General features: G+C 40.8%; 1 protein-coding gene across 1 annotated transcript; it reads left to right on the top strand.

Moving 5' to 3' along the window:
* The first annotated feature begins 24 nt into the window (after window positions 1–24).
* Window positions 25–17,870, top strand: LOC124873530. Its single transcript, XM_047374233.1, has 5 exons — window positions 25–283; window positions 1,274–1,588; window positions 2,764–2,916; window positions 14,926–14,972; window positions 15,070–17,870. Exons 1-5 carry the CDS (start codon window positions 214–216, stop codon window positions 15,235–15,237), a joined length of 753 nt encoding a protein of 250 aa, XP_047230189.1. The 5' UTR covers window positions 25–213; the 3' UTR covers window positions 15,238–17,870.
* Window positions 17,871–27,981: the final 10,111 nt, after the last annotated feature.

Below are 27,981 nucleotides of genomic sequence, written 5' to 3'. Positions count from 1 at the left end.
GAACCTCTTTGAAGTCTTCATCACAGGAGGCGCTTCTGATGCAGTAGGTAGATATCTGTCGGTGTTTGTGCAAGTTCCTGCCTACTGCTTCCTCCCCATCAGGGAGAAAATACTACTACTACACAAGAAAAGCTACAACGCTCGCAATATCAGCAGGATCAAGATTCGGAAAGGCCATCAGGCCAGGCCTGCAAGCAGAACAAGCCTTTAATCATGGTTGAAAAGAGCTTCACGAAGCCTCTCGGGTTAACTTTAATTGTTGCAGCTAACATGTTTTTCTATGGTAAGATGTCTTATTCATAACTATTGTTTGTTGACATTTAGTTTTATGGGTTGTTCAGATTTGTGTCCAAAGGTTAACGGCTTATTTTACATATTATGTGCTCTTTTGTTCCAGTTTATGTATTTAGCATAATGTATGTGAAGAGGCATTTGTTGACATTTTAGTATTTTTGCTATCTGGTGTTCAACATGCTTTATTCCTCACTGTAGTTCTGAAGGGAAGTGTTCACAATTTGGCTGTGGCGTCTAATGCGGTTTTTCACCTCTGCAAATAGGCCTAAAAGTGGGACAATGTCAGGGTTTGAGTGTCGTATATCTGAAAAGCTATTGGATGATTGCATTGGGGATAATAATAACTGTCTTCATTCGTTAATATTTCCATTCAACTCAAACACCAACGCAAGCCACTCAGAAGGAGTCCACTCAAGATTTTTTATTATTTTCTTAATTAAATCTTTTTTTAAGCCAAATAAATTTGTGGCTCATAACATGCTTCTACCATATTTTCGTGAGAGTTTTGACATATTTCTCATAACTGATTAAAAAAAACTTTTGTAAATTTTAGCCTTTTGTTAATTCCTCTTGTCCAAAGTTTCAGAAAAAAACAGACTGTTAACAATAAAAAATTAGCATACCATCAAATAATATAAACATCTTCAGGTTGCTCCACTCCTCTAGAGATTTTAACACCATGTTAAAATACTGGACTAATTTTGTGATGCAAAACTACCGCTTTTCTTACTTCACTCCACAGATAATATAATACATATGATTTTCTAGTCATGAGATAAATTTAATAGTTTATGTATCATCTGTGTCAACAAAGTTCCTAAATGGTCATTATTCAAAGTATAGTAAAACAGAGCAGGCATTTACAATAGCAATGTCTCAATTCTGAATGGTAAAGCCAGTTATTCCAAAACTGTTTACATTGTTTTGCTGTCATTGTATTCTTTACTTCTTAATTGTCTCTTGTCATTTCTTTTTACAGGCCCCACCCATGCAGACGTCCGTGGGGTTGTCGGCCAAAACATCTCACTACAGTTTACATTTAACTCTTCCATCAGCAATTACAGTCGCATTGGTGTCTATAAATGTACAGACAAGGAACAAAAAATCTCTGAATATCCAAATTACAAAAATGCATTTGAGATTTACCCTGAAAATTCTTCTATACGTTTTCACATTACAAATCTGAGCCTAAACCATGCTGAAATTTACTGGGCCACTTTGTTTAAGACTTCCATAAATGAATTAAGTGAAAAAGTGCAGCTGACTGTTCGAGTGGAGAACCGAAGCACCCCAGGTAAGGTCCTGCCTTATTTATTCTTTTAATTATTCTATATGTCACTACTGTACAAGTTATTATCTATTACAACTAAATTATATTATTGTATGGAGTCCAATGTGGAATAACTTTAGATAATAAATGACCTGAGTCAACATGCAGAGTCATCTGTGTGTGTGCACATTTAGTCTGTGTACATGTAAATATGGCTTGCTCTCACATGCCGGCAGTCCCTGACTAAAACAAATTATTTTATTCATCTTTAACTGCCATATTATGATCTCACACTGACAAATCAAGGGAAATCCAACCTTTAATTTAAAGAAATGTATTAAGTGAAAAACTACCTTAAAGTACTCGACAACTGTCTGTTTTGCTGGGGTATAAATATGGTGTGACACAGAGACTCATTACTCTTAGCCACTCTTCAAAATGGGAAATAAAAAAGAACGTCATTTAATTGAGTCAAATTTTCATTATTCAGCACATGGCTACAAAAGTAGCTACTTAGCTGGCCCATACCTAAATTCATTACAAAACATACAGCTGTAACCGAAAGAGACAAGACTGGATGACGACCCAAGGTTATCTGGTTTCCAAACACAATGAGGAGTATAGTAATGGAGGTAAAATAAACTGTTAGACTAAAACAAGCAAACAGACAAAAAAAACAAACAAAAAAAGAGCAATACTTTCTAACATGGCATCTATGATGCTTTGATCAGATCCTAAATGTTGATTTTGCTATGTTAGCTAGTTGATGAAAGTGTGTATGTTGACAAATCTGTTAAATGCTTAACGGTAATTCAAACAAAGACTATCAGAGAAACCTAAATTCTAACTAGGAAGTAAAGCTTTACAACATGGGAGAATTTATACAGACTGATTGAAGTTTATTCAGATGAAGGGAAAGTACCTCTTAATTCATTGACATACCTTAGGCATTATGGCTGCAGCTACGTACGACAAATGTTTTGGTACATACAGTGTTTTATCTCAACTTGTCAATAGTAATATGATGACCTGACAAATTAAGACAAATCAAACAGAATATTTATTTATTTAATATTAGTCTGTAGATTAAATGTTGTCTCTCAATGCTTGGTGTTTTCTGATAAAAATATCCTGATAATGAAAGACTTTTCTGTCTTTGTAGATGAGTAAATATTTTCGTATTCTTTTAACTCCCACAGTTCCTCCAGTGCTGAGCACCATCACCAAAACAACAACCAGTGGAAGTTCCAGTTTCTTTTCCTCTCGTGTTGTCACAGCTTTTGTGGTTTTTCCATTTCTTCTGTTAGCTGCATTACTTTCCTTCTTGGTCATCTGTCTTGTCAAAGCAAAAGGTACGTTTAAAAATAACAAGCTTTTTATTATTTATAAATTTATAAACTGCCATTAATTGTTCCTGTTTCTAAAGGTATGAATAATACTGTTGTTCTGAATCAGGAATCGTGTGTGAGCTGCATTTCTGTTTATAATATGCTAAAGTTGACCTGATTTGATAAACATCTTTTAATTCCGTGTTCCTTGTTTATTGTTTAAAGATCTGCAGATTACAGGAATGTGTCTTTATAAGATTTTTTTTTCAACCAAGCACGCATATGAGAAGGCAATGTTTATTTGGCTGGAAAAAATGTGCAGTTGTGTGGTTAGATGCTGAAAAATGCAAGCCAGATTGCAGTTTCACATCCTTTTAATGTATGTGATGATTCACATTTTTTGAAAAGGAATTCTGCCTCAGTGCATGCAAATTAAATTGTACCTACTATCACAGAGAGAGATGAGTGGAAAAAAAAAGTCTGCATCGTGCATGCACTTTAATTTCAGAGGCAACCCCCCCCTGGCCTACTTTGAGTAGGAGCACTGCAGTTTTGAAATATTTTGACCTCAGAAACCACTGTTGATGATCATTTCTCCTCCATGCTCACCAGTGCAAACTTTTGCTGACTATGCACTCCTTTGTAATAGCAGGCTGGTTCACCTTGCTCTCAGAGCCATGAATGCTTTTTTGTTTTATGAAGAATAAAGTATCTTCTGATCTCTTATTTGTGTGCACGAAACACAACAAAACCATACTTTATCCAATTTAAGAAAGTCTGAAAATTAAGTTCAGCCACATTCATGTTTATTGGTTCTTATTAAAAATCAAAGATGTGGTTTAAAACCAGCTAAAACATATAGGTTTTCATGTCTTTTGTGAACTGATCTTTAGGAATCTCACCTTGAGACAGAGTTTAAACCTTAGTTTTTGCAGAGTGATCCGGTCTGTGGAGCCGCAGGTTGATTAGTATAAATTAAAACAGTATATATAAAGTTTTTTTTATGCTTCCATCAAAAGCTTACAGATAACCAGGAATATTCAATCGATTTATCTGTGCAAAAATACTGTTTTTAAGTTTTGTATCAAGGATGAAGTGAATTACATATTAAGTTTTTCTTTGCTCTTTACAAGCTAACATTTTCCTTAAGCTGCAGTGCTAAAAGGGACAAGAATCAATGTGTCTTTAAGATCTACAAGCACAGCTCAAACATTTGAATTCTGATGCATATTATATTGATTCATTACACATAGAGTGAAACATTTCAAGCCTTTATTGTTTGTTTATTTAAAGATTTATGGCTTTTTGCTAATGAAAACCCAATTTTTAATGTCTCAGGAAATTAGAATATTACATAACAGAAATAAACAGTGTATTTAAAAGAAAATATCACGCTTCTGAAAAGTATGTTCATCTTTAACTGCCATATTATGATCTCACACTGACAAATCAAGCGAAATCCAACCTTTAATTTAAAGAAATGTATTAAGTGAAAAACTACTTTAAAGTACTCGACAACTGTCTGTTTTGCCGGGTTATAAATATGGTGTGACACAGAGACTCATTACTCTTAGCCACTCTTCAAAATGGGAAATAAAAAAGAACGTCATTTAATTGAGTCAAATTTTCATTATTCAGCACATGGCTACAAAAGTAGCTACTTAGCTGGCCCATACCTAAATTCAGAACAAAACATACAGCTGTAACCGAAAGAGACAAGACTGGATGACGACCCAAGGTTATCTGGTTTCCAAACACAATGAGGAGTATAGTAATGGAGGTCAAATAAACTGTTAGACTAAAACAAGCAAACAGACAAAAAAAAAAGAGCAATACTTTCTATTACATAACATAAATAAACAGTATATTTAAAAGAAAATATCACGCTTCTGAAAAGTATGTTCATCTCCATGCATTCAATATTTGGTTGGGCCTGATTACTGCATCGTTGTGATGTGGCATGGAGACAATCAGCCTGTAGCTTAGCTGAGGTTTAATGGAAGCCCAGGTTGCTGTGATAATGACCTTTAGGTCATCTGTATTGTTGGGTCTGGTGTCTCTCATCTTCCTCTCATGAATACTCCATAGATTTTTTCTGGGGTTCAGGTCAGGAGAGCTGGCAGGCCAAGCAGGGTAACACCATGGTCATTGAACCCACTTTCGGTACCTTTGGCAGTGTGGGCAGGTGCCAAGTCCTGCTTGAAAATGAAATCAGGTCTCCATAGGGGTTGTTAGCAGAAGGAAACATGAAGTGCTCAAAAGGTTCTTGGTAGATGGCTGTCTTGACTCAGGACTTCAGAAAACAATGGACAAACACCAGCATCCCCATGGCATCCCCATTTATTACTGACTGAGGAAGCTTTACATTGGACATCAAGCAACATGGATTCTGTTCTTCACCATTCTTCCTCCAGACTCTGGGACCTTGATTTCCAAATTAAATGCAAACTTTACTTTCATATAAAAAGAGGACTTTGGACCACTGAGCAACAGTCCAGTTAATTTTCTCCTTAGCCCAGGTGGGAGGTTGCTGATGTTGTTTCTGGTTGAGGAGTGGCTTGACATGAGAAATGCAATATTTGTAGCCCATGTGGAGGATTCATCTGTGCATAGTTGCTCTTGATGCACTGACTCCAGCCTCAGTCCACTCCTTGTGAATCCCCCTCTGCACCAAATTCTTGAATATATTTTGCTTAACAATCATCTCAAGGCCGTGGCTATCCTGTTGCTGGTGCTGGTGCATTATCTACCACATTTTCCCTTCCACTCAACTTTCTATGTACAGGTCCTTCTAAAAATATTAGTATATTGTGATAAAGTTAATTATTTTCCATAATGTCATGATGAAAATTTAACATTCATATATTTTAGATTCATTGCACACTAACTGAAATATTTCAGGTCTTTTATTGTCTTAATACGGATGATTTTGGCATACAGCTCATGAAAACCCAAAATTCCTATCTCACAAAATTAGCATATTTCCTCCGACCAATAAAAGAAAAGTGTTTTTAATACCAAAAACGTCAACCTTCAAATAATCATGTACAGTTATGCACTCAATACTTGGTCGGGAATCCTTTTGCAGAAATGACTGCTTCAATGCGGCGTGGCATGAAGGCAATCAGCCTGTGGCACTGCTGAGGTCTTATGGAGGCCCAGGATGCTTCGATAGCGGCCTTTAGCTCATCCAGAGTGTTGGGTCTTGAGTCTCTCAACGTTCTCTTCACAATATCCCACAGATTCTCTATGGGGTTCAGGTCAGGAGAGTTGGCAGGCCAATTGAGCACAGTGATACCATGGTCAGTAAACCATTTACCAGTGGTTTTGGCACTGTGAGCAGGTGCCAGGTCGTGCTGAAAAATGAAATCTTCATCTCCATAAAGCTTTTCAGCAGATGGAAGCATGAAGTGCTCCAAAATCTCCTGATAGCTAGCTGCATTGACCCTGCCCTTGATAAAACACAGTGGACCAACACCAGCAGCTGACACGGCACCCCAGACCATCACTGACTGTGGGTACTTGACACTGGACTTCTGGCATTTTGGCATTTCCTTCTCCCCAGTCTTCCTCCAGACTCTGGCACTTTGATTTCCGAATGACATGCAGAATTTGCTTTCATCCGAAAAAAGTACTTTGGACCACTGAGCAACAGTCCAGTGCTGCTTCTCTGTAGCCCAGGTCAGGCGCTTCTGCCGCTGTTTCTGGTTCAAAAGTGGCTTGACCTGGGGAATGCGGCACCTGTAGCCCATTTCCTGCACACGCCTGTGCACGGTGGCTCTGGATGTTTCTACTCCAGACTCAGTCCACTGCTTCCGCAGGTCCCCCAAGGTCTGGAATCGGCCCTTCTCCACAATCTTCCTCAGGGTCCAGTCACCTCTTCTCGTTGTGCAGCGTTTTCTGCCACACTTTTTCCTTCCCACAGACTTCCCACTGAGGTGCCTTGATACAGCACTCTGGGAACAGCCTATTCGTTCAGAAATGTCTTTCTGTGTCTTACCCTCTTGCTTGAGGGTGTCAATAGTGGCCTTCTGGACAGCAGTCAGGTCGGCAGTCTTACCCATGATTGGGGTTTTGAGTGATGAACCAGGCTGGGAGTTTTAAAGGCCTCAGGAATCTTTTGCAGGTGTTTAGAGTTAACTCGTTGATTCAGATGATTAGGTTCATAGCTCGTTTAGAGACCCTTTTAATGATATGCTAATTTTGTGAGATAGGAATTTTGGGTTTTCATGAGCTGTATGCCAAAATCATCGGTATTAAGATAATAAAAGACCTGAAATATTTCAGTTAGTGTGCAATGAATCTAAAATATATGAATGTTAAATTTTCATCATTACATTATGGAAAATAATGAACTTTATCACAATATGCAAATATTTTGAGAAGGACCTGTATATGCTATAACTTTGTCACAATATTCTGTTTTTCTGAGACACAGAGTTTTGTGTTTTCATTATCTGTAATCCATAATTATCAAAATGACAAGAAATAAAGGCTCAAAATATTTCAGGCATTGTGTATTAAATCTGTTTAATATCTCAGTTTCACTTTCTGAAACGAGTGACAAACAATATTTAACTTCTTATGATATCCTAAATTTACTAGCTGTGCTTGCACATCAATTCAATTCAAAGATATTTTATTGATCCTTGAGGGGAAATTAGAATTCCAGTACAACCCATCCAAACATACATCATGACACAAGACAAGGGAGACGGGTCACCGAGGCTTTGCTGCCCGCTCACAGGCGCTGCCCTTGTTAGATGAGAAAAGAGGCCACATTAGGTAAGTAGAAGGAAAAAAATCATATTTCACACTTTATCCTTAGCAGGATACAGTTTGAGATTGAAAAAAACCTCAACACAAAGAAGCAACAAGTTTATAAAATATCATGCCGGGAACGGTGAAGGTGGTGTGAAGGGTGCATATGTTTATCTTGAGCATGTGTGTGTGTGCAAGTGAGTGTGTGCAAGTAAGTCCATGAAGCACTGTCCCAGAGGCCATTGTCCTTGATGGTTCGTTGGAATGTACATCAACCGGCCACAAAGTTCTGAGCAGGTCCACAGATGTCCTCAGGGAAGGGAGGGGGCAGAGGGAGCAGAGCGTCATGTTTACATAACTTCTAGGAGAAGTTGAAGATAGCCAGCCATCAAGGCCGTGCAGGGTAGCCAGATTCAGAAAAACAATAATTATTTGGGTTAGGCTGACTCTTAATTTTCCGTCAGCCTTACATGCCAGGCAGCCTTACAATGGCCAGAACAGCTGCTGACATTCTCCGAATTTCTCGATATGCCAGGTAACCGCTGACTCCAAAAAACAGAAATCCTGATATCAAACATCCAATTATATACACATCTTCCACATCCTCGACTGACATTATCGACAAACACACAATCCTCCACTTCTGCCAGGAGTCCATCGTGTATCCAGAGAAAAACGTCCCATCCGGGCAAGTGGGCTCTCCCGACCCCTGTCTTCTCGTCGAGAACATTTTATCAATTGCATTTAGAGACCAGCTGACCAAATCCATATTTTGGAAGAATTTGGAAGATGTGCAAAAAGAGGCTCCAAAAAAGACAAGACACAGAGCTGAAGCAGGGCAGATATGGGAAGGAGACAGAGAAAAAGCGTCCACCTCCACCGAGAGCAGGAAAAGAGATGTGGGCATAATAACCTATTGGGTGTTCTAATAAACTGAAAGGTCACAATAACTTTTACTGCATTAATTTGTGTAATTTTAATTAATTGTTATATTTCTTTCTTTATTGGGAATGAACTATATCATCCTCTACATCATCACAAAGGAATAATGTTATAGACACAAATTTGGGCCAAAAATAGATTGTACAAAATAATATTTGTAATTCGGTTTTATTCAGTTTATGAACACCTGATTGCCAATACAAAGCAGAAATCAGTATGTACAATATCTGCTCACAGCATGCGCCGATTGAGTTAAAAGTGCAGATTATTATTTTTTAGTTGCCTAACCAAGTTTCTTGGATACAGACTAAGCTGCTGTGAAGGGCCCCTCAGGTAAGCAGGGGGCCTTCAAGAGCACTTAATACTTGCACAGAATATAGATGTTAAAACCTCATATTTGCAGTTACATTTCTAAAGAACAAGCCATCTTTTAAATTCACTTCAAAAGTTTATAAATAGCAAATTTAAAAGAATGGAAAATATACATTTAATAAGCATTTGAAAGAACTTACAAATATACTATTTTTGATTCTGCAGAAGAAATTAGGTATAATTTGACTGATATGTATAATGTTGCTAGTATAATCATTTCTACTGCTTGTGTCTGTGCTGATGTCCTATTTTCAGCAAGCTGTAACCACAAATTAGTCAGTCAATGAATGTCAATTTTCTGTGCTTGCTTGTAAGCACAACTAATTAAACTCAACTTCCTGACTGTACCGAGTCAACACTGAAACATTAAACTCCGGAAATTGGTATCTTCCAAAATAAATGAGTCTGAGAGATAAAGTTATTTATTGCTTTGAACTGTGGAGGGAATAATTTGTAGGTAGATTAAATCAAATACATTTTTCGCTGAGTAGTAAACCATGCTTGGGACCTTTACGACTTTGGGCTGACTGCATATTATTTAAAATATTTCACTGCAGGTAGCTGTAGCACATAGCCAGGCAGTTGAAAACCATGATACATCTCTTATTTTCTGAGGACCTTAAATTTAGCAAATCAATGTATCTTCTTATTGGTCAGTTTGACTGGTCACTGTCCAATTAGTTGAAAGCAGAAAGATTATCCCAAAACTTACACAGGCACATGCAGAGAGCAGCCTTCTGGTTACAACCAGCACTGATCAACACAAATAATTTCTACAGAAACACAATTTCATCTCAACAGATAAACTCACTTGAATTACAAATATTTATCTTTCTACAGCTCTATAAAACTTAGCTATAGGAAGCAAATTTTTTTTCAGCACCAACTCAAGGTAAGGTAAGGTAAGGTAAATTTATTTATATAGCATTTTTCAGTAACGAGACACTCAAAGCGTTGTACATACAATTACAATACAATCACAAAGACAATAAACACAGATACAGACACAAAAAACAAATCAAATGATACTACAATCCTTCTAAGAAATCTAAAAATCTATGAATCCTTCTGAGAAATCTAATAGTCTCATCATTCCACTGAATTCTAACTAGTACAAAACAGCTTTAATCCACATTTTCAGGTGCTAATATGTTGCTTTTACTGGTACTGAAGTTGACTAAGTAATAACAGTTCATTGTAGTCTAATTAAGAAAGCTGGGTCATTGGTGTAAGAGCAGCTAAAGTCCAAATTACTAATAATATTTGGTTTTCGCTGGTAATCCTTCTGATAAAACTAAAAATCAATGAAAAAGTAATGAAATACTAATAATAATTGGCTTTTGCTGGTAATCCTTCTGAGAAATCTGAAAATCTATGAAAAGTAATGAAATCACACATTTAGGTAAAGTAAGATAGGAGGAAAAAAATTCAGATTTCATACTCTATTCTTAGCAGATTAGAGTCTGAAATAGTACAAAAAACCTCAGCAGGGGTAAGCAACATACACATTAGTAAAGATTTAGCAAGGGTACGGTGGGATCTTGAGGGTGTGAATATATAAGTCTGAGTGTGTTTGCAAGAATTAGACTGTCAACACTGATAGAAGCACCATTGTCCTTGAGAAGAGAGGTCCTATCAGCACACAGCTGGTAGGGGAGTGCTGGGAAGAGCGTCGTGTTTATATAACATCCAGGAGATATTTTGTCGATAGCCAGTTAGCAGAAGTTGCCAAGGCCACATTGGGGAGCCAGATTTATAAAAACAATAAATGTGGTTCAGGCAGTTGTGAATTTCCAACCACCTTAAGAGTTTTACTGGTATGTCTCAATTGCAAATCCAAATAGCCAAATTTCTGGTATTTTGCGCAGATCTGGAGCGTACAACTTCTCCAAGATTATATCCTTTAACCTCTGAGTCCAACCGCTGCCGAGCTGCGATTCTGTTCAAGAATTGTGTCCAGCTTGCGATTCGGCTCTCTTAACATTTCAGTCTGAGTGTTGATCGCTCTACAGACTCCATCTAACATCACAGGCAGCTTTGGAACGCTTTGAACAGCCGCCCACGTTTTGCAAATCACTCGATAAGCCAGGTAACCACTAACTCCAAAAAGCAGAAATCCTGTTATCAAAAGTCCTAATATGTACACATCTTCTACGTCCTCGACCGACATTGTAGTCAGGCACACAATCTTCCACTGCTGCCAAGAATCCATTGTGTATCCAGAGAAGAACGTCCCACCTGGACAAGAGGGTCTCCTTAACCCTGTCTTCCCGTAGGAAAATTTTTTTTTTTAATCAATTACGTTGAGAGTCCAGCTGACCAAATCCATAATTTAAAAGTTTGGAGGATATGCAAAGAGAGGCTCTGAGAAAAATACAGACAAAAAGCAGAAGCAGGGAGAGAGGATAGTCGAATCTCGGATTCAGGAATGGCAGTGTGGTTTTCATCCCGGCCGTGGAACACTGGACCAGCTCTTCACCCTCAGCAGGGTCCTGGAGGGTACATGGGAGTTCACCCAACCAGTCAACATGTGCTTTGTGGACTTGGAGAAGGTGTTCAACCGTGTCCCTCAGGGAATCCTGTGGAGGGTACTCTGGGAATATGGGGTACCAGGTCCTTTGATACGGGCTGTTAGGTTCCTGTATGACTGGTGTCAGAGCTTGGTCCGCATTGCCGGCAGTAAGTCGAAATCGTTTCCAGTGAGGGTTGGACTCCACCAAGGTTGCCCTTTGTCACCGAATCTCTTCATAATATGGACAGAATTTCTAGGCGCAGCCAAGTTGTTGAGGGGATCCGTTTTGGTTGCCTTAGGATTGTGTCTCTGCTTTTTGTGGATGATGTGGTCCTAGTGGCTTCATCAGCTCGTGATCAGCAGCTCTCACTGGAACAGTTCGCAGCCGAGTGTGAAGCGGCCGGGATGAGAATCAGTGCCTCCAAGTCAGAGGCCATGGTCTTGAGCCAGAAAGCGGTAGAGTGCCTCCTCCAGGTTGGGGGGGGGGTTTCCTGCCTCAAGTGGAGGAGTTCAAGTATCTTGGGGTCTTGTTCACGAATGAGGGAAAAAGTGAGCGGGAGTGTCGTTGTGAAGAGAGAGCTGAGTCAGAAAGCGAAGCTCTTGATTTACTGGTTGATCCATGTTCCTGCCCTCATCTGTGGTCATGAGCATTGGGTCGTGACCAAAAGAACAAGATCACGGATACAAGCGGCCGAAATGGGTTTCCTCCACAGGGTGTCCCTTAGAAATAGTGTGAGAAGCTCGGTCATCCGGGAGGGACTCAGAGTAGACCCGCTGCTTCTCTACATTGAGAGGAGCCAGTTGAGGTGGCTCGGGCATCTGGTTTGGATGCCTCCTGGATGCCTCCCTGGTGAGGTGTTCCGGACACGTCCCACCGGGAGGAGCCCAGAGGAAGACCCAGGACACGCTGCAGGGACTATATTAAGGGCAGCGCCTGTGAGTGGGCAGCAAAGCCTCGGTGACCTGTCCCATACTGGAATTCTAATTTCCCCTCGGGGATCAATAAAGTATATTTGAATTGAATTGAATTGAATTGAATTTCTTGGCTGGCCTGGGAACGCCTTGGGATTCCCCCGGACGAGCTGGCGCAAGTGGCTGGGGAGAGGGAAGACTGGGTCTTTCTGCTTAGGCTGCTGCCCCCGCGACCCGACCCTGGATAAGCGGAAGAAAATGAATGGATGGATGGTTGGGTATTTAAATAGCAAATCAAAGAAGTGGGTCAAAAATAATAGAGCCTTGGGGTTGCCCACATATTAGTTTAGCAGAGTCTGAAAAAAGATTTATAGGAACACTGAAGTTTCTGTGTGAAAGATAAGATCTAATTCACTCCTTTGACAGTTATAGATGTTGGGAGTATGATTATTGATTGAATAATCTTGATCAATAATTATAATTACCAATCATAATCTGACAAAATCAATTTCTTAACCATAAATCCTCATTTACGAATCGAGACCAGAGATGTTTCTGGTGTTGTAATTGTGGCTCAACGCCTCTGACAATTACAACTGTTAAATACTCCGTAATAGTTAATAACTATTGCCGGAGATGTCACTGTTTAATCGACCGTTTCTGCCGAAACGTGTGGAACTTGAACCTTATTTTGACTGACACATCACTTTTTGCACACAATGAAACACCAAACGCTCACTCTTTATCTATGTGAATATTTATTAATTTTCACCTACTCAACATGCAAAATTCTACAAACACAGGGGTAACACATCTAAATAAGCAAAATCAACAAACGGTAGTGGGTATGTATTGAGTCAACCAACAGTTTATGGCACAACAGATGAAGGGAGAAGATATGAAAGGGGGGTGTGGTGATGACTGGTGGGGGGTTGGAATGCAGCTTAGAGTGTCTTTTATGATCTTCTGATCATAAAACTTCCCCCCTAACTCCTGACCACAAAGGATTGATAACTTTTGGCGGCAAGTTAGCACAGTGAGATTGAAGACAAAGGTAAAATGGAGAATTTTACCATGAGGTCGTTTTAACAGTCCAGACTTGCAACGCACCCGCGTTCAGATAGTAAACACAAACAGCTCTGGGGAACACGGCGGATCCCGACATCAACATAACACATCAAAGTTTCAACAAGCAAGGTTACATGCACATATTATTCAGAACACATGAGATCCTAACCAGCGATTCTGATCGCTTCTACAACCTCTGACCCTGCCCAGGCCTTCTAATAAAGAAATAAAAAAAAAGAAATGGGTTTTATTTGTGTCGTCTTCTTCCGAGTGAGGGAATTCGAGCGAGGAAACGTGGGGTTAAGTTAATTGTGCGTCCACAATTAACTTCAGGGGAACGGTCAGTCTTTGTCCTTTGGTCTTCTTGACAAAAAGGAAAAATATGATCTGACCATCAAAGTCGACTTGAAAATGAAACACGGTAGCGGTTCGTCTCTCCGAAGCTCCGTGTCTCCAGTTACGTGTTAACTCACGTCTTCAATCGGCAAAGTGAAATCTCTGGCCTTCTTAGTCCAAAGGCTTCAGTTATGAATGGTTCGTTGTCCAACGAGAGAGAATGAATGAAACTCTTCACAGAGTTCTTCTCTTAAAGTGACGCGCTTCAATCACCAGATCGGTTTCCAGCAGAAGGCCGCTTTTCAAACATGGGCACCTCCTATATAGCACCCTGTGACGTCAGACTGGGGACGCCCAGTCATATCAGTCGCAATGCTCAATGGGATATGTAGGAGCGGGCTGTCCTGGGTACAAAATGGCCGATGCCATTGGAGGGGCACAGTGACGTCCAACGTGCAGATAATCCAATACTCAGCAAACAAGTGGTCCAACATAGAGTTCCCCAACAAACTATACAGTCTATTAGTTATGATTGTGTGACTGAAAATGTCAAAGGCTGTTGAAAAGTCAAATTAATCTAAAACAGTAACTTGTGCTTTGTGAGTCCTTCCTGGCTGTATATGTTTTGCAACATATCACAAAGAAAGCAAATTACTCCACATAGGTATTATAGATGTCCTTAGTGTGTGATGATCAGGCCAACTCCTACTAGCAGTACAAATCAATGTATTTCTCTGAATTCTATTTATTCAAATAATATCAAAACCTTTTCAATACCAGGGATTGTACCACAATATGTGTACTACTGATCTAAAGATACTAACCATCAGAAATATAAAATTAGATTGTTTTTTGCTGCATCTTTTACTATGTTCTATGCACACAACATCCATATTGTATTTTGAGGTTGGGTTTGGTGATAACCCTGCAACTTTCCAAGTTAGCATTCTGACCTCTAGGGGCAGTTTAGTAGAAATGTATCGTAAGTTTACACAAATTATTTTTTTTGAAATGCTAGAAAGAAAAATTGAGTTTCCATTATAAATAAGGAGAAAAAAATGATTAGCAAAATATCTGTGTTTTTGTAGACAGAATGAAATTGAAATTTTGTTATTGTGTTTCTTATACAGACCAAACACAAGAAAGACCGCAAAGAACCTCAAATCCTACAATAGAGGTAAGAATATTTTCACAACATTCAGGGAGCAGGGGTCAAATAAAATTTTTATGACATTCACATAAACTCCTAACCTCATATCTGATTATATTTGCAGGAAACGGTAGAGGTGTCAGTCAACACTGCTAGACCGTCACTGGTCTACAGCGTCCTGGAGTTCTCTAAGAGACCTCCATCAGCTCTGGGGTTTAGTCAGAATGATACAGAATACGCCACTGTCAGCTACCTTCCAGAAAAGAAGCCAAGGCCCCACACAAATAAGTGAATGAATATAAATCTGCAGATTCTCTCTTAGTTTCAGTAAAAAACTTTTTTACCCCAGAACCTAATAATATATTTCTTGTATGTATATGAATTGTAAATTGTGCGTTGGAGGCCCTTTTCCTGGCCTACGTGTTTTGCATTCCAGACAGAGGAAGTAGTTTGTTTAACAAGTGTATGAAAGATGTGTGTGGTGATCAACAGACATTACTGGCAGGAGTTACTGTGACAAACCACAAACATTGACACCCACTGACCTTTTCCTCTAATCAAATAATTTTGTTTCTGCAGCAATATTATATCTTGATTTTATTGTTATGAGAGATTAGCTCGACTAAAATTAAGTTTAAAATCTTGCTAATGGGGCTGCACGGGGACACAGTTGGTAGCACTGTTGCCTTGCAGCAAGAAGGTCCTCGGTTCAACTCCCGCCATTGATCTTTCTGCATGGAGTTTGCATGTTCTCCCTGGGTTCATCCTCCCACAGTCCAACAACATGACTAAAGTAGTGTAAATGGGTATGTGCATGGTTGTTTGTCTTGTATGTTGCCCTGCGATGGACTGGCAACCTATCCAGGGTGTACCCCACCTCTCGCCTGTTGACTGCTGGAGATAGGGACCAGCTCCCTCACCTCACCTGTAAAATTTCACACAGTTGGAGCATACAGATTGGGACCTATGACCCTCAATCGTTGCACAATCTCTCTAAACAATCTTGATTCCTGATTTGTCTCTTATGCTCTTTTGATCTCACACCACAGGCTGTCTATGGGATTTAGGTTTGGGAACAGAGAATGGCATGGAAAAAGGTTGATTTTGTGTCCATTGAACCATTTCTATGTTGATTCAGCTGTATGCTTTGGATCATTTTTCTCTTAAAACACCTGCTTCAGTCCACCAGAAAATTAGTACTATCTTATAGTATCTGTTATGTCTCCTTGTATGTCTAATAATTTATAACGTCTTGCTATCTTAAAAGGTTTCCTGGGCTGTTGGAAGAGAAACAGGCCCACAGGATCACAGATCTTAACAGTGGGTAGGGGCTTCTCTTCCTTATATTCATCTGCTGTTTCATGGCAGACCCACCTGGAGTGTTAATTGCTATAAAAGCTCAATCTTGGTATCATCTGACCAAAGCTCACAGTTCCCCTTAAAATCCCTGTTGAAATTAATAATCTCCACTTGCAGCTTTCTGACATCACTCTGACACGCTATCTACATTGGCATGTTGATAGCATCTCTTGTTTGTCATGGAGACTTGATGACTCCAAGTGATGCTCCAAAAAAGTCTAAATGACTCACAAAAAGTATACATTAAAAAGGGTCCAGTTGCATTTAATAATGGGGTTATTAGAGGTATAATATCTGTATTCTTAGCATGCAATTTTGTTTGCCTGGGGTTTGATTTTCACCATGATACATTTTCAGCATGATGAAACACAGTTGAAAATTAGAGATTAATTCATTTCCTAGTTGTTTTCACGTGTTTACCAGGTGTCCCAATAAGTGTGGCTGTCACTTTACTCCAGAAAATATCAGAACTGCCAATGCAAAACAAGATTTATCAATGACTGGCAACACATTATCTGTGGTTGGTAACAGATACAAGGCGTTTTTGAATAAAAGCAAAGACAAAAATTCAATTCAATTCAAATTCAAAAATACTTTATTAATCCCAAAGGGAAATGAAATGTTGTTGCAGCTCATATTATGAAGGTTTCTTCAAAGAGCCGTTGTAGATGCTGATGGCTGTGGGCAGGAAGGATCTCCTATAGTGCTCCATCTTACAGCAGAGCGCTACAGGAGATTCTTCCTGCCCACAGCCATGGTGTACCAAAGGTGTCGCCAGTCCATGGATATGATCCTGAATCCAAGCAATCTTGGAAAGGCAGCATACCAAGGCAGCAATGTAGATATCTGGTGCCTCCGAAAATAATAAAACGTTTAATGTACATCCACATTTATAAATACTTTTTAATTTGAGACATTGTGGCATTGGAGCATTAAGAGAATTATCTAGCAGTCAGTTATGACCAAACCCCCTTTTTCATCACTATTTCCTACAGTGCTATCTTCACAGTTTCATTTCCTTTTTCTGATAATCAAACTAAGGCTCAAGGGTGAAATGAAACAGTTTTAAGAACACAAATTGTGTGTATATAATCACAGATCAGCCTGTCAGCTTAATGTTTACAGTTCAAAGATGTGATTTCCAGTGTTTCCTTGTATCCACAGCAATTTTTATGTATGCAACCATTATCTGACACTATCTCACTGTAGTTTTACCCAAACATGGTCTTGAAAGTTCTCTGTTTGCTGGTGCTGATTTGTTCTTGTTTTTTTCAATGGCTTTATCATACTGTGACTGCTGTTTAACCTCTCATTGAGGACATGTAATGCAGCTACAGCCATGCTTTATTGAAAACAAGTAAGCTGACCTTGAATCCAGGATGTTGGTTATTTTTCATTTGTCTGGTCTCAACAACTAGTATAATGTGGGAGATTTTGTTTTTCTTTTATGGCTACAATGAACCTAAATTAGACAAGGAGAATGTAACCCTGTATTTTGTTAGGAAAATATAAATGCTCAGTTTTTTAAACTGCCTTTAATAAAGCTGCTGTTTCCACTTATCTGTACCTGAGAGTCGGTCTTTCTGTATTTTTCCTTGTTACATACATATCTAGACTGAAAACCTAATTCCGGTGAAGCACTTGCAGTTTTCAACCTGAGTTGCTTTTCTCTCCAGACTTCATGGTGCTGCCTATAAGGTTGCAAACGAGGCTGCAGGTGCAGAAGCTTTTTCAGTTATCGCTCATCAGAAACTTTTAATGACACTCAGGCAGACTGAAGTCAGAGATGTAAATGTGACAATTTGGACGTAGAAGCGACATCATAAGGCTACAACTGAAAAACACCTAAATGGTTTTTTAATGTCTCTGAGTAAAAGTGATTTTCTGGTTTGTTTAGAAAAGTCCAAGGTGTTTTACTGCTGGGTTTTCTTCAGTATTTGTCCTAAACCTTAGTGTCTAACAAAAGTGTCTCTAGATTTTACATCAGATAATCTTGGTTGAGGAGATAATAGGTTCGTTGATTCTAAAGGATTTGTACTTTTTACATTTCCCAGAGGCAGTGTGGGATTTTACACATTAGTTTCTGAATACATACATTCAAACTCAGGCAACTGGATTGCTTTAAATTGATAGTTTAGTTTTTTGAAGAGGAGTCCTGGCAAAGTACCCTCCACACTTATTAACACCATTGGTAAAGATGTGTAAAAACTGGTTGTGCACATCTGCAGCAGCCCCGTTTTGGAAAGGTCGCTTTACTTTTGTCTTTTTGATAGATAGCCATGTGCTTTGATCAGATGGCATCTAGACTGGGCCTTGATGACAAACACTCCATGTGGATTGTGAAATAAAGAATAAACATGTAGAAAAGCACCTCATACCCACTGTTAATAATGATGGAGGATGTGTGGTGCTGTTGGCCTGTTTCTCTTCCAAATTCCCTGGGAAGCTTGTATGAGTATACAATATCATGAAATACGAAGACTTTCAGAATAAAAATTTGATGGGCTCTGCCAGAAAACTGAAAATGTGTCATCATTTGATATTTCAGTAAGATGATCCAAAACATGTGAAAAAAATCAACGTCAAAATGGTTCACTACACAAACTCAAATTCTTCTGTTGTCTTCTCAATATACAGACCTAAATCTATATGACCACCATATGCTAAGACGCTAATTATTACTAAATATTTCCTTGGTTTCAAAATTTAGCCCAGCAACCCACAAGTACAGTCATATACTTGAATGATAGATGAGACAAGATGTTCCCCAAAAATTTTAAAAAGTAAATACATAAAATGATAATAATAAAGAATGTGTGGAAACAACCACAATAAATTTAAAATCTAATCAACAAAATATGTTGCATAACAAACATGTCGTTTAAAACTTATAGCATTTAAAATAATAAAACCTGCTTGATCAAAATGCTAAAATTAAAACTGGACAAAGCAAAAACAGCAGTAGTTTTATGACAATAATCTGTTTCAGCCTGCAGGCAGCACCTCCCCCAATGCAGGTAGTCACAATTGTAATGGAAAAAACCCTCTAGCTAAAGCCAGGAAATGGGCGGGGTCAATGCCAGACTTGCATTACCAGCAGACTAAGGCTATTTTCAGAGGAAATGTGGCCCGAATCTGACTTTTTTAAATTCAGTTAAATTTAATTCAAAAATACTTTATCATTACCAAAGGGAAATCAAATGTTGTTGTAGCTCATATTATGCAGGTTTCTTCAAAGAGCCGTTGTAGATGCTGATAGCTGTGGGCATGAAGGATCTCCTGTAGCGGTCTGTCTTACAGCAGATCTGAAGAAGCCTCTGACTGAAGACAACAGTCTCATGAAGAGGATGCTCAGGGTTCTCCATAATGTTCTTCATTTTATGAATCCTTCTTTGCACAATGATCTCCAGAGGTTCCAGATGAGTCCCCAGAACAGAGCCAGCCTTCTTTATTAGATTGTTGCGCTTTTTTATGTCCCTGGAGCTGATGCTGCTTCCCCAGTAGATGATTACAGAAGAGATCACGCTCTCCACAACAGACTTATAGAAGATATGCAGCATCTTGCTGGAGACACTGAAGGTCCTAAGCTTCCTGAAGAAGTACAGTCTGCTCTGTCCATTCTTGTAGATGGCTTCGCAGTGGCATCTCCACTCCAGTCAGTTGTCCAGGTGAACACTGAGGTATTTATACTCCTCCACCACCTCCACTTCTTCTCCGTGATGGAAATCATATTTGACCTATTTCTGATTCCCTGCCCATATGTGACCAATATTTGACATTTCATGGCAGTCTGAATGACCCAGTTCCAATCTATTCAACTCCAAGAAAATTAATAATTGTGCCACTTTCAAATGTGGCAATAAATCAGATATGTATCCGATAGTTATCAAAGCATCAACAACTGACTTTTACGTCTTTGTCCTGGCTCCAACTGCGCATCCATACAGACTTCTCTACAGAAGCAGCAGTCACTGCTCTAGAAGGGCAATGTTAATAGTTGTGCTCTCTTTTTTCTTACCTTTCTCCACCTCGTTATGATGTGGTCATAATATTGTTGGCTACCGCTGCTCAACAACTTGGCAACATAGAGAGGCCGACATTATTACTTCCGCAAACAGTATGCTGCTGTGTGACGTTTACATCCTCCTTGTGTGCACGTTGGCTGCTTTGGGGTCGTGAACCAGTTAGACTGAAGTCTGATGGCGGTCACATTTAATTAGTAGCTTGAACAATCATGAAAACATGTCTTTTTGTGAAAAAAACATGTTTTCGCTTGGAACCTTTCCCCCTTCTGAATAAATGTATTGCAATTTAAATTCTATAAATTATTTAGATTTCTTTTTTTTGGAGTGAGATTATGCTACAACCACACATCTGGACCAGTGGTACCAAGTATGGAGAGTGCTGTATTTTACATGAAGAAGATTAATTTCCTTGCTACTTCACTTTGATGAAACAGCGGTAGTTTTGTTGTTTTCCTTTCAGAGCGAGGCTTAGACAAAAGTGTATTTGTGCCATGTTTAAATAAATCCAATCTCAGAAATGTCTCAGTGGTTTGCATTAGATTTGCATTAGATTGTTAATGTACCTAGGAACTCCCTTTTGCAGTCTGTCGCAAGACGTTTTACGGGACACAACCAATATGTGGAAGCAGTTGTTCTGGTCAGATGCAGCAAGGATTGACCAGCATGAACAACACTATGAGTGGTGGAAAAGTCAGACTACACGTAAACCTGAACCCACCATCACCACAGTAAAACATGCCTGTGGCAGTATCATGCTACGCTGAAGCATTTCTTCAGCAGGAAGGAGAAAGGTGGTCAAGGTTTATGCCCATGAACACTCTGTCCAATCTGACTGAGCTGGAAGTATTGTAAAAAGAAGAATGAGCAACAATGTCACTAGAGGTGCAAAGCTGATATAGACATTTCCCCCAAAGCCTGTCCTACATGGGGGCTGAGAACACATTTTACATTTTTATTTGATAAAATTGTTTTTGAAAACCATTTATTATTTGCATTTCACTCTGCATTTCACTATGCTGAAGTTTGTGGCTGTTATGTGACAGAAGGTGAAAATGTTCAAGTGGCTTGGACTGTTCTGCAAGACACTGTATATGAAGCCACAAATACAACGATTTCGGTGTAGAGAAGGACTATGCAACAATTTCTGTTTCTCAGAAACAAAACAGAGGTTTTTGTGTCTGTTCAGCTTTTTAGGAGGAAAACGTTAAGACATAGTAAACGTATTGGCAGTACTGCTTCTCAACCTACACGTGGAAATGAAGGCGCTTTGTTCTCTGATTGTGGTAATGCTGGATGCTGCTCTATGTACAGCAATACAAGCATACGATATGCCTGCACTTAGCACAAACAATAAAACGCCCACCTATGTTGTGTATCAAGGTTTTTTATAAAAAAACTGACTTTCACCATAACTGAGCTGCTGCATCTGCTCAACCAAGCAACATTAAAATCATAAATATGGGACACTTCCTCAGACAAGTAGTTTACTCATTGTGTAGGTCATAAATAGGAGGATAGGATGTCAAAGTTTTCATTTATATAGAGCATATTTCATTCTAGGTAATAAATTTAAATACATTCCCGTCGTAGTTGGGGCTGTTATTGGTTGCATGGAGAGATAATGTTTACATTTCTTTAGAATGATGTTGCGTATTGGGATTTATGACCACCTGGCGGTGTGCGAATGTCTCAGGGAGGGTTCTGTTCTGAAATGGATGTAGGGGATTATATTTCAACCAGGTCCATATAAAAAAAAAAGTACAGATCTGTGCATCGATCTGGAGAAATCCTAAAATGAATATCGGATTTCTCTCAAACTACAACCACAACCCCTTTTTACAAAGATTTAAGACTGTTCACTACCAGAACCCCTTTCTCATTTAATGGTTTTCTTTATGTTTCTGACTATTTACATTGTACGTAGATTCTCAATGAAGGCATCAAAACTGTGAATGAACACATATGCAATCATGTAGCAAACAAAAAAATTAAATATGTTATATTTTAAATCCTTAAAGTAGCCACCCTTTGCTGTAATGACAGAAATATTAACCTTTAGCCGTCTCTCAATGAACGTTTGGGAAACGTCTTTGGAAAGTCCTTTTAGGTGACCACCTCATAAATGCCAAGAGAGTGAAGAAGTCATCAAAGCTAAGGGTGTCTATTTTGTAATAATCTAAAATATAAAAATGTTTAGTTGTTTTACAGTTTTTGTTTACTACATAATTCCTTGTGTGTTTATTCACAGGTTTGTCATCTGTGGTGAAAATCTACAATTTAAATAGTCATGTAAATAAAGAGACCCATTAAGTGAGAAAGGCCTTCTAAAACTTAGTGTACATACATCTTATACATTTAATTTCTGACATCCCTAAGCATGGGATTTTAATTACCTTCAGACACTTTCAGATACCTAGACAGTATATCTCTTGTCACATTTGGTAACCCTCAACATATGATTCTGACTTGAAAATGTGTTGTGACATAGACGTATGTCTCCTAACAGTTTTGCATCTTTTTTCCATTTGGACAAACAATCCCTGTCCGAACGTTGGAGTCCAAATTGAAGTTTTGCATGCATTTCATTAATATTTGGTGGCATTGCCTTTAAACTGTGGGCATCCTTCTAGAAGTTTCTCACTATTGTTTGGTGGAGTTTTAGCCCATTCTTTCTGACAGAGAATACCTGAGTCAAGTTTTCCCACACGTCTAACACACCTTTTCAGCTTTGCCCACATATTTTTATTGAGTCTGAGATCATGGCTTTGTGATGGTTACTACAAAACACTGATTTTGTTTCCTTAAGACTTTGTCACTGTGATGGCCCTGTGGGTAACTAAGTGGTTTGAGATGTTGCAGGAATACTAAGTGGAAACACCTGAGTTGGTCCTTTGCCCCTTTATAAAAGCCAGGGTGCTGTACACCAGGGGAAAACGGGCTTATCCCTCCCCCCCCCCCAGCCATGGTTTCAGTTGGTTTAGCTTTGCGTTGGCTTGGTTTAGCTTGCTGAAGTTTGGTTTGCTTAATTTAACAATAAACATTTACATTCAACATTGTCTCTCATACACTTTGACATGACTGATTTTACTGACCCCATGCACTGAACTGTTGTTGGTTTTTGTTAATATATTTTAAATAAATATTTGTAAGTCATTCTCTGGTATCCTTTCACTTTTTTGTTATAACTCATGAGCCAGGGTGTGACATTACTAATGTGGCGGCACAATTAGGGTCATTATCCGTTTGGACAACCCTTTTGTACCCAACTTTAACTTCAACTTCCTGGCTGATGTCTTGTGAACAATTTTTCAATTTTCTTTCATTGTGATGCCAAATATTTTGTGAATGTGCACCAGTGCATGCTGCAGCAGAACAATCGTACAACTTGATACTATCACCCCTGTACTGGGGATGGTGCTGTAAAGCTAGCAAGCTATGCCCTTTTTCCTCTGAATGTAATGATGGTCATCATACCGAACACATCCATTTTCTTACATCAGACAAAAGGACTCGCCTCCAGTGAATAAGATCTTTGTTCCTGAGTGCATTTGCACACCTTAGTCAATCTTGTTATGTTGCTTTTAGAGTAATGGCTTGTTCTTTGAGTGGTCTTTCAGGCCATATTGGTAAAACACATCCTCAGAGTTGCCTCAAATGATCAGAAATGTTGTGAATTAATCAATCAGAGGCTTAAAAAGCCATGACATCATACAGGCTTTCCCAAATTGTTTAAAACTATAGTAATCTCAGTGTCCATCCATCCATCTATTGTCTTCCGCTTATCTGGGGTCGGGTCGCGGACACCTCCTCCAGCTCCTCCAGGGGGAGCACAAGGCGTTCCCAGGCTAGCCAAGAAACATAGTCCCTCCAGCGTGTCCTGGGTCTTCCTCTGGGCCTCCTCCCGGTGGGACGTGCCCAGGACACCTCACCAGGGAGGCTTGTATCTGGGATCTCGTTCTTTTGGTCATGACCCAAAGCTCATGACCATAGTTGAGGGTAGGAACATAGATCGACCGGTAAATCAAGAACTTCACTTTCTGACTCAGCTCTTTCTTCACCACGACAGACCGGTACATCGCCAATCCGTTTATCGATCTCCCGCTCCATTTTTCCCTTATTTGTGAACAACACCCCAAGATACTTTAACTCCTCCACTTGAGGCAGGACCTCTCCCCTGACCCGGAGGAGGCACTCTACCCTTTTCCGGTTCAAGACCATGGCCTCGGACTTGGAGGCACAGATTCTCATCCTGGTCGCTTCACACTCGGCTTCAAACTGCTCCAGTGAGAGCGGTGAACCGCTTCCTCTTGCTGAGACGCTGGATGGTGGACCAGAATCGCCTCAAAGCCGTACGGAAGTCTTTTTCCATGGCCTCTCCGAACTCCTCCCACACACGAGTTTTTGCCTCAGCAACCACCCGAGCCGCATGCCACTTGGACTGCCGGTACCCATTGGCTGCTTCTGGAGTCCCATAGGCCAAAAAGGCCTGATAGAACTCCTTCTTCAGCCTGACAGCATCCTATACCGCCGGAGTCCACCAGCGGGTTTAAGGACCCCACCGCGACAGGCACCAAGAACCTTGCGACCACAGCTCCGGTGAGGCGCCTCAGCAATGGAGGCGCAGAACATGGCCCATTCAGACTCAATGTCCGAGGTGGCAGTTGAAGCTCTGCCTCACGGGAGACTCTGCCAGGCGTTCCCCGCAGACCCTCATGATTCATTTGGGTCTGCCAGGTCTGACCGGCATCCGCCCCCACCATTGGAGCCAGCTCACCACCAGGTAGTGGTCAGTGAAAAGCTCCGCTCCCCTCTTCACCCGTGTGTCCAAGACATGCGGCCAGAGATCAGATGACACAACAACAAAGTCGATCATCGAACTGCGGCCTTGGGTGTCCTGGTGCCAAGAGCACATATGGACACCCTTATGCTTGAACATGGTGTTAGTTATGGACAATCCATGACGAGCACAGAAGTCTAATAACAAAACACCACTCAGGTTCAGAACGGGAGGGCCATTGCTCCAAACCACTCCCCTCCAGGTCTTACTGACATTGCTAACGTGAGCGTTCAAGTCCTCCAACAGAACAAGGGAGTCCCTCGGAGGGGTGCTCCTCAACACCCCCTCCAAGGACTCCAAAAAGGGTGGGTAGTCTGAACTGCTGCCTGGTGCATGAGCACAAACAACAGTCAGAACCCATCCCCCCACTCGTAGACGGAGAGAGGCTACCCTCTCATTCACCGGGGTGAACCCCAACGTACAGGCGTCGAGAAGGGGGGCAAAACGTGTGCCCACCCCAGTTCAGCGCCTCTCACCAGGGGCAACTCCAGAGTGGAAGAGTGTCCAACCTCTCTCAAGGAGACTGGTTCCAGAGCCAGAGCCATGCATCAAGGTGAGCTTGACTATTTCTAGCCGGAACCTCTCTACCTCACACACCAACTAAGGCTCCTTCCCCACCAGAGAGGTGACATTCCACGTCCCAAGAACCATCTTCTGCAGCCAAGGATCAGAGCGCCAAGATCTCCACCTTTGGCCGCCACCCATAACACATTGCACCCAACCCCTTTGACCCCTCCCACGGGTGGTGAGCCCATCAGAAGGGGGACCCATGTTTCCTCTTCGGGTTGTGCCCGGCTGGGCACAATGGCTGAAAACCACCAGGTGCTCGCCAGCGTGCCCCACCTCCAGGCCTGGCTCCAGATTGGGGCCCCAGTGATCCACGTCTGGGCGAGGGAACACTGTTTCCATTTGTGGCCATCATCATATGGGGTCTGTGGGCTGCGCTTTGTCTGATCCCTCACCTAGGACCTGTTTGCCTTGGGTAACCCTACCAGGAGCATAAAGCCCCTGACAACATAGCTCCTAGGATCATTGGGACACTCAAACCCCTCCACCACAGTAAGGTGGAAGCCCAGGGAGGGGTCATCTCTGTGTATGTAAACTAAACCAATTTGAAGACAATAATACAAATCTCTCTCTCTTGTTACTCAATTAGAAGGTGGAAATAATTTTAACTGACCCATAACAGTAAAAGCTTGATTTGATTTTAGACAGTGAAATAAAAAGGTTATGTGTCTTTTTTGTCTAAGTATCTGGTTTTAACTGTATTTATCATACGTAAAATACAGCAGGTTGATGAAGACAGTTTGTTACACGTAGCTTGTATGAGGTTAAACCTTCTGATACCAGAACCATCCAGTTCCTGTGCAGCGGATTCAGAAAGGGGCCGGACACATTTACTTTGCAATTTTAGACCTTAAAGATATTATAATCAAGCAATTGCAGAAGATTCGATAGCAGGATTTTACACCCTTTGTAGATCCTCATTAAATGAAACCTGAGCCTGACGCTCCAATTACCTCCCGCATGTCTCTCATCCCGACAAAAAATACAAAATAAATTCTCAGAGATATCTTGCGTTCAAAATGTTTACTTAATGAACCGAACATGTACAACAAAAATGAAAAATAAGGAAAAGCGACTTATCCACATGTTGTTAGTTAAACAAAAAGGAGAGAGGGAGGTCAAAAAACCGTTAGGCTTCACTCCCCATCTTTTCCGTTTGCCACCTCGACCTTCCTTCTTTCCCCTAGGCTCCACCCACATCATCTGACCAAATTAAGCATCTTACCAGCCTCATAACTAACAAACACCCTGCATAACACATAGTTTAGGCTCCTACACCCTTATTTAACTGAAGTGAGATCAGGATGACGGAGTCAAGGGCCAAAGGGGGTCTAGTTTGGGGCCCAGTGGATTTCGTCTCTTTTTTTTGCAGATGACCTGGTCCTGCTGGCCCCCTCTAGCCAAGACCTACACCATGTGCTGGGGCGGTTTGCAGTCAAGTCTGAAGCAGCTGGGATGAGGATCAGCTCCTCCAAGTCCGAGGCCTTGGTTCTCGACCGGAATAGGGTGACTGGCACTCTTCAGGTTAGAGGGAAGTTCCTGCCTCAAGTGGAGGAGTTGAAGTATCTTGGAGTTTTGTTCACGAGTGAGGGAGGAATGGATTAGTAGACTGCCAGACAGATCTGTCCGGCTGCCGCAGTAGCACTGTGCACTGTGCCGGTCCGTTGCGGAGAAGAGAGAGCTGAGCCGAAAAGCGAAGCTCTTGATTTACTGGTCGGTCTACGTTCCTACCCTCACCTATGGCCATGAACTTTGGGTCATGATTGAAAGAAGGAGATCCCGGATACAAGCGGCTGAAATGAGCTTCCTCTATAGGGTGGCCAGGCACTCCCTTAGAGATAGGGTGAGGAGCTCAGCCATCTGGGAGGAGCTTGGAATAGAGCCGCTGCTCTTCCACATCGAGAAGAGCCAGTTGAGGTGGCTCGGGCATCTATACTGGATGCCTTCTGGATGCGTCCCTCGGGAGGTGTTCCATGCACGTCCCACCAGGAGGAGGCCCAGAGAACGGCCCAGGACACGCTGGAAGGATTATGTTTCTCGGCCAGCCTGGGAACGCCTTGGGCTCCTCCTGGAGGAGCTGGAGGATGTGTCTGGGGAGAGGGAAGTCTGGGTGTCTCTACTGAGTCTGCTGCCCCCGCAATCCGGTCCTGGATAAAGCATAAGATGATGAGTGCGGGTATGAGATCAGGGTGGCATGGAGAACATTTTGGATTCCAGCCATCTATCCATTGTCTATACTTGCTTCTTC

The sequence above is a fragment of the Girardinichthys multiradiatus genome, chromosome 9, assembly GCF_021462225.1.
Source record: "Girardinichthys multiradiatus isolate DD_20200921_A chromosome 9, DD_fGirMul_XY1, whole genome shotgun sequence".
In the NCBI taxonomy this organism is placed as follows: domain Eukaryota; kingdom Metazoa; phylum Chordata; class Actinopteri; order Cyprinodontiformes; family Goodeidae; genus Girardinichthys; species Girardinichthys multiradiatus.
This window is presented reverse-complemented; position numbering and strand designations above follow the sequence as displayed.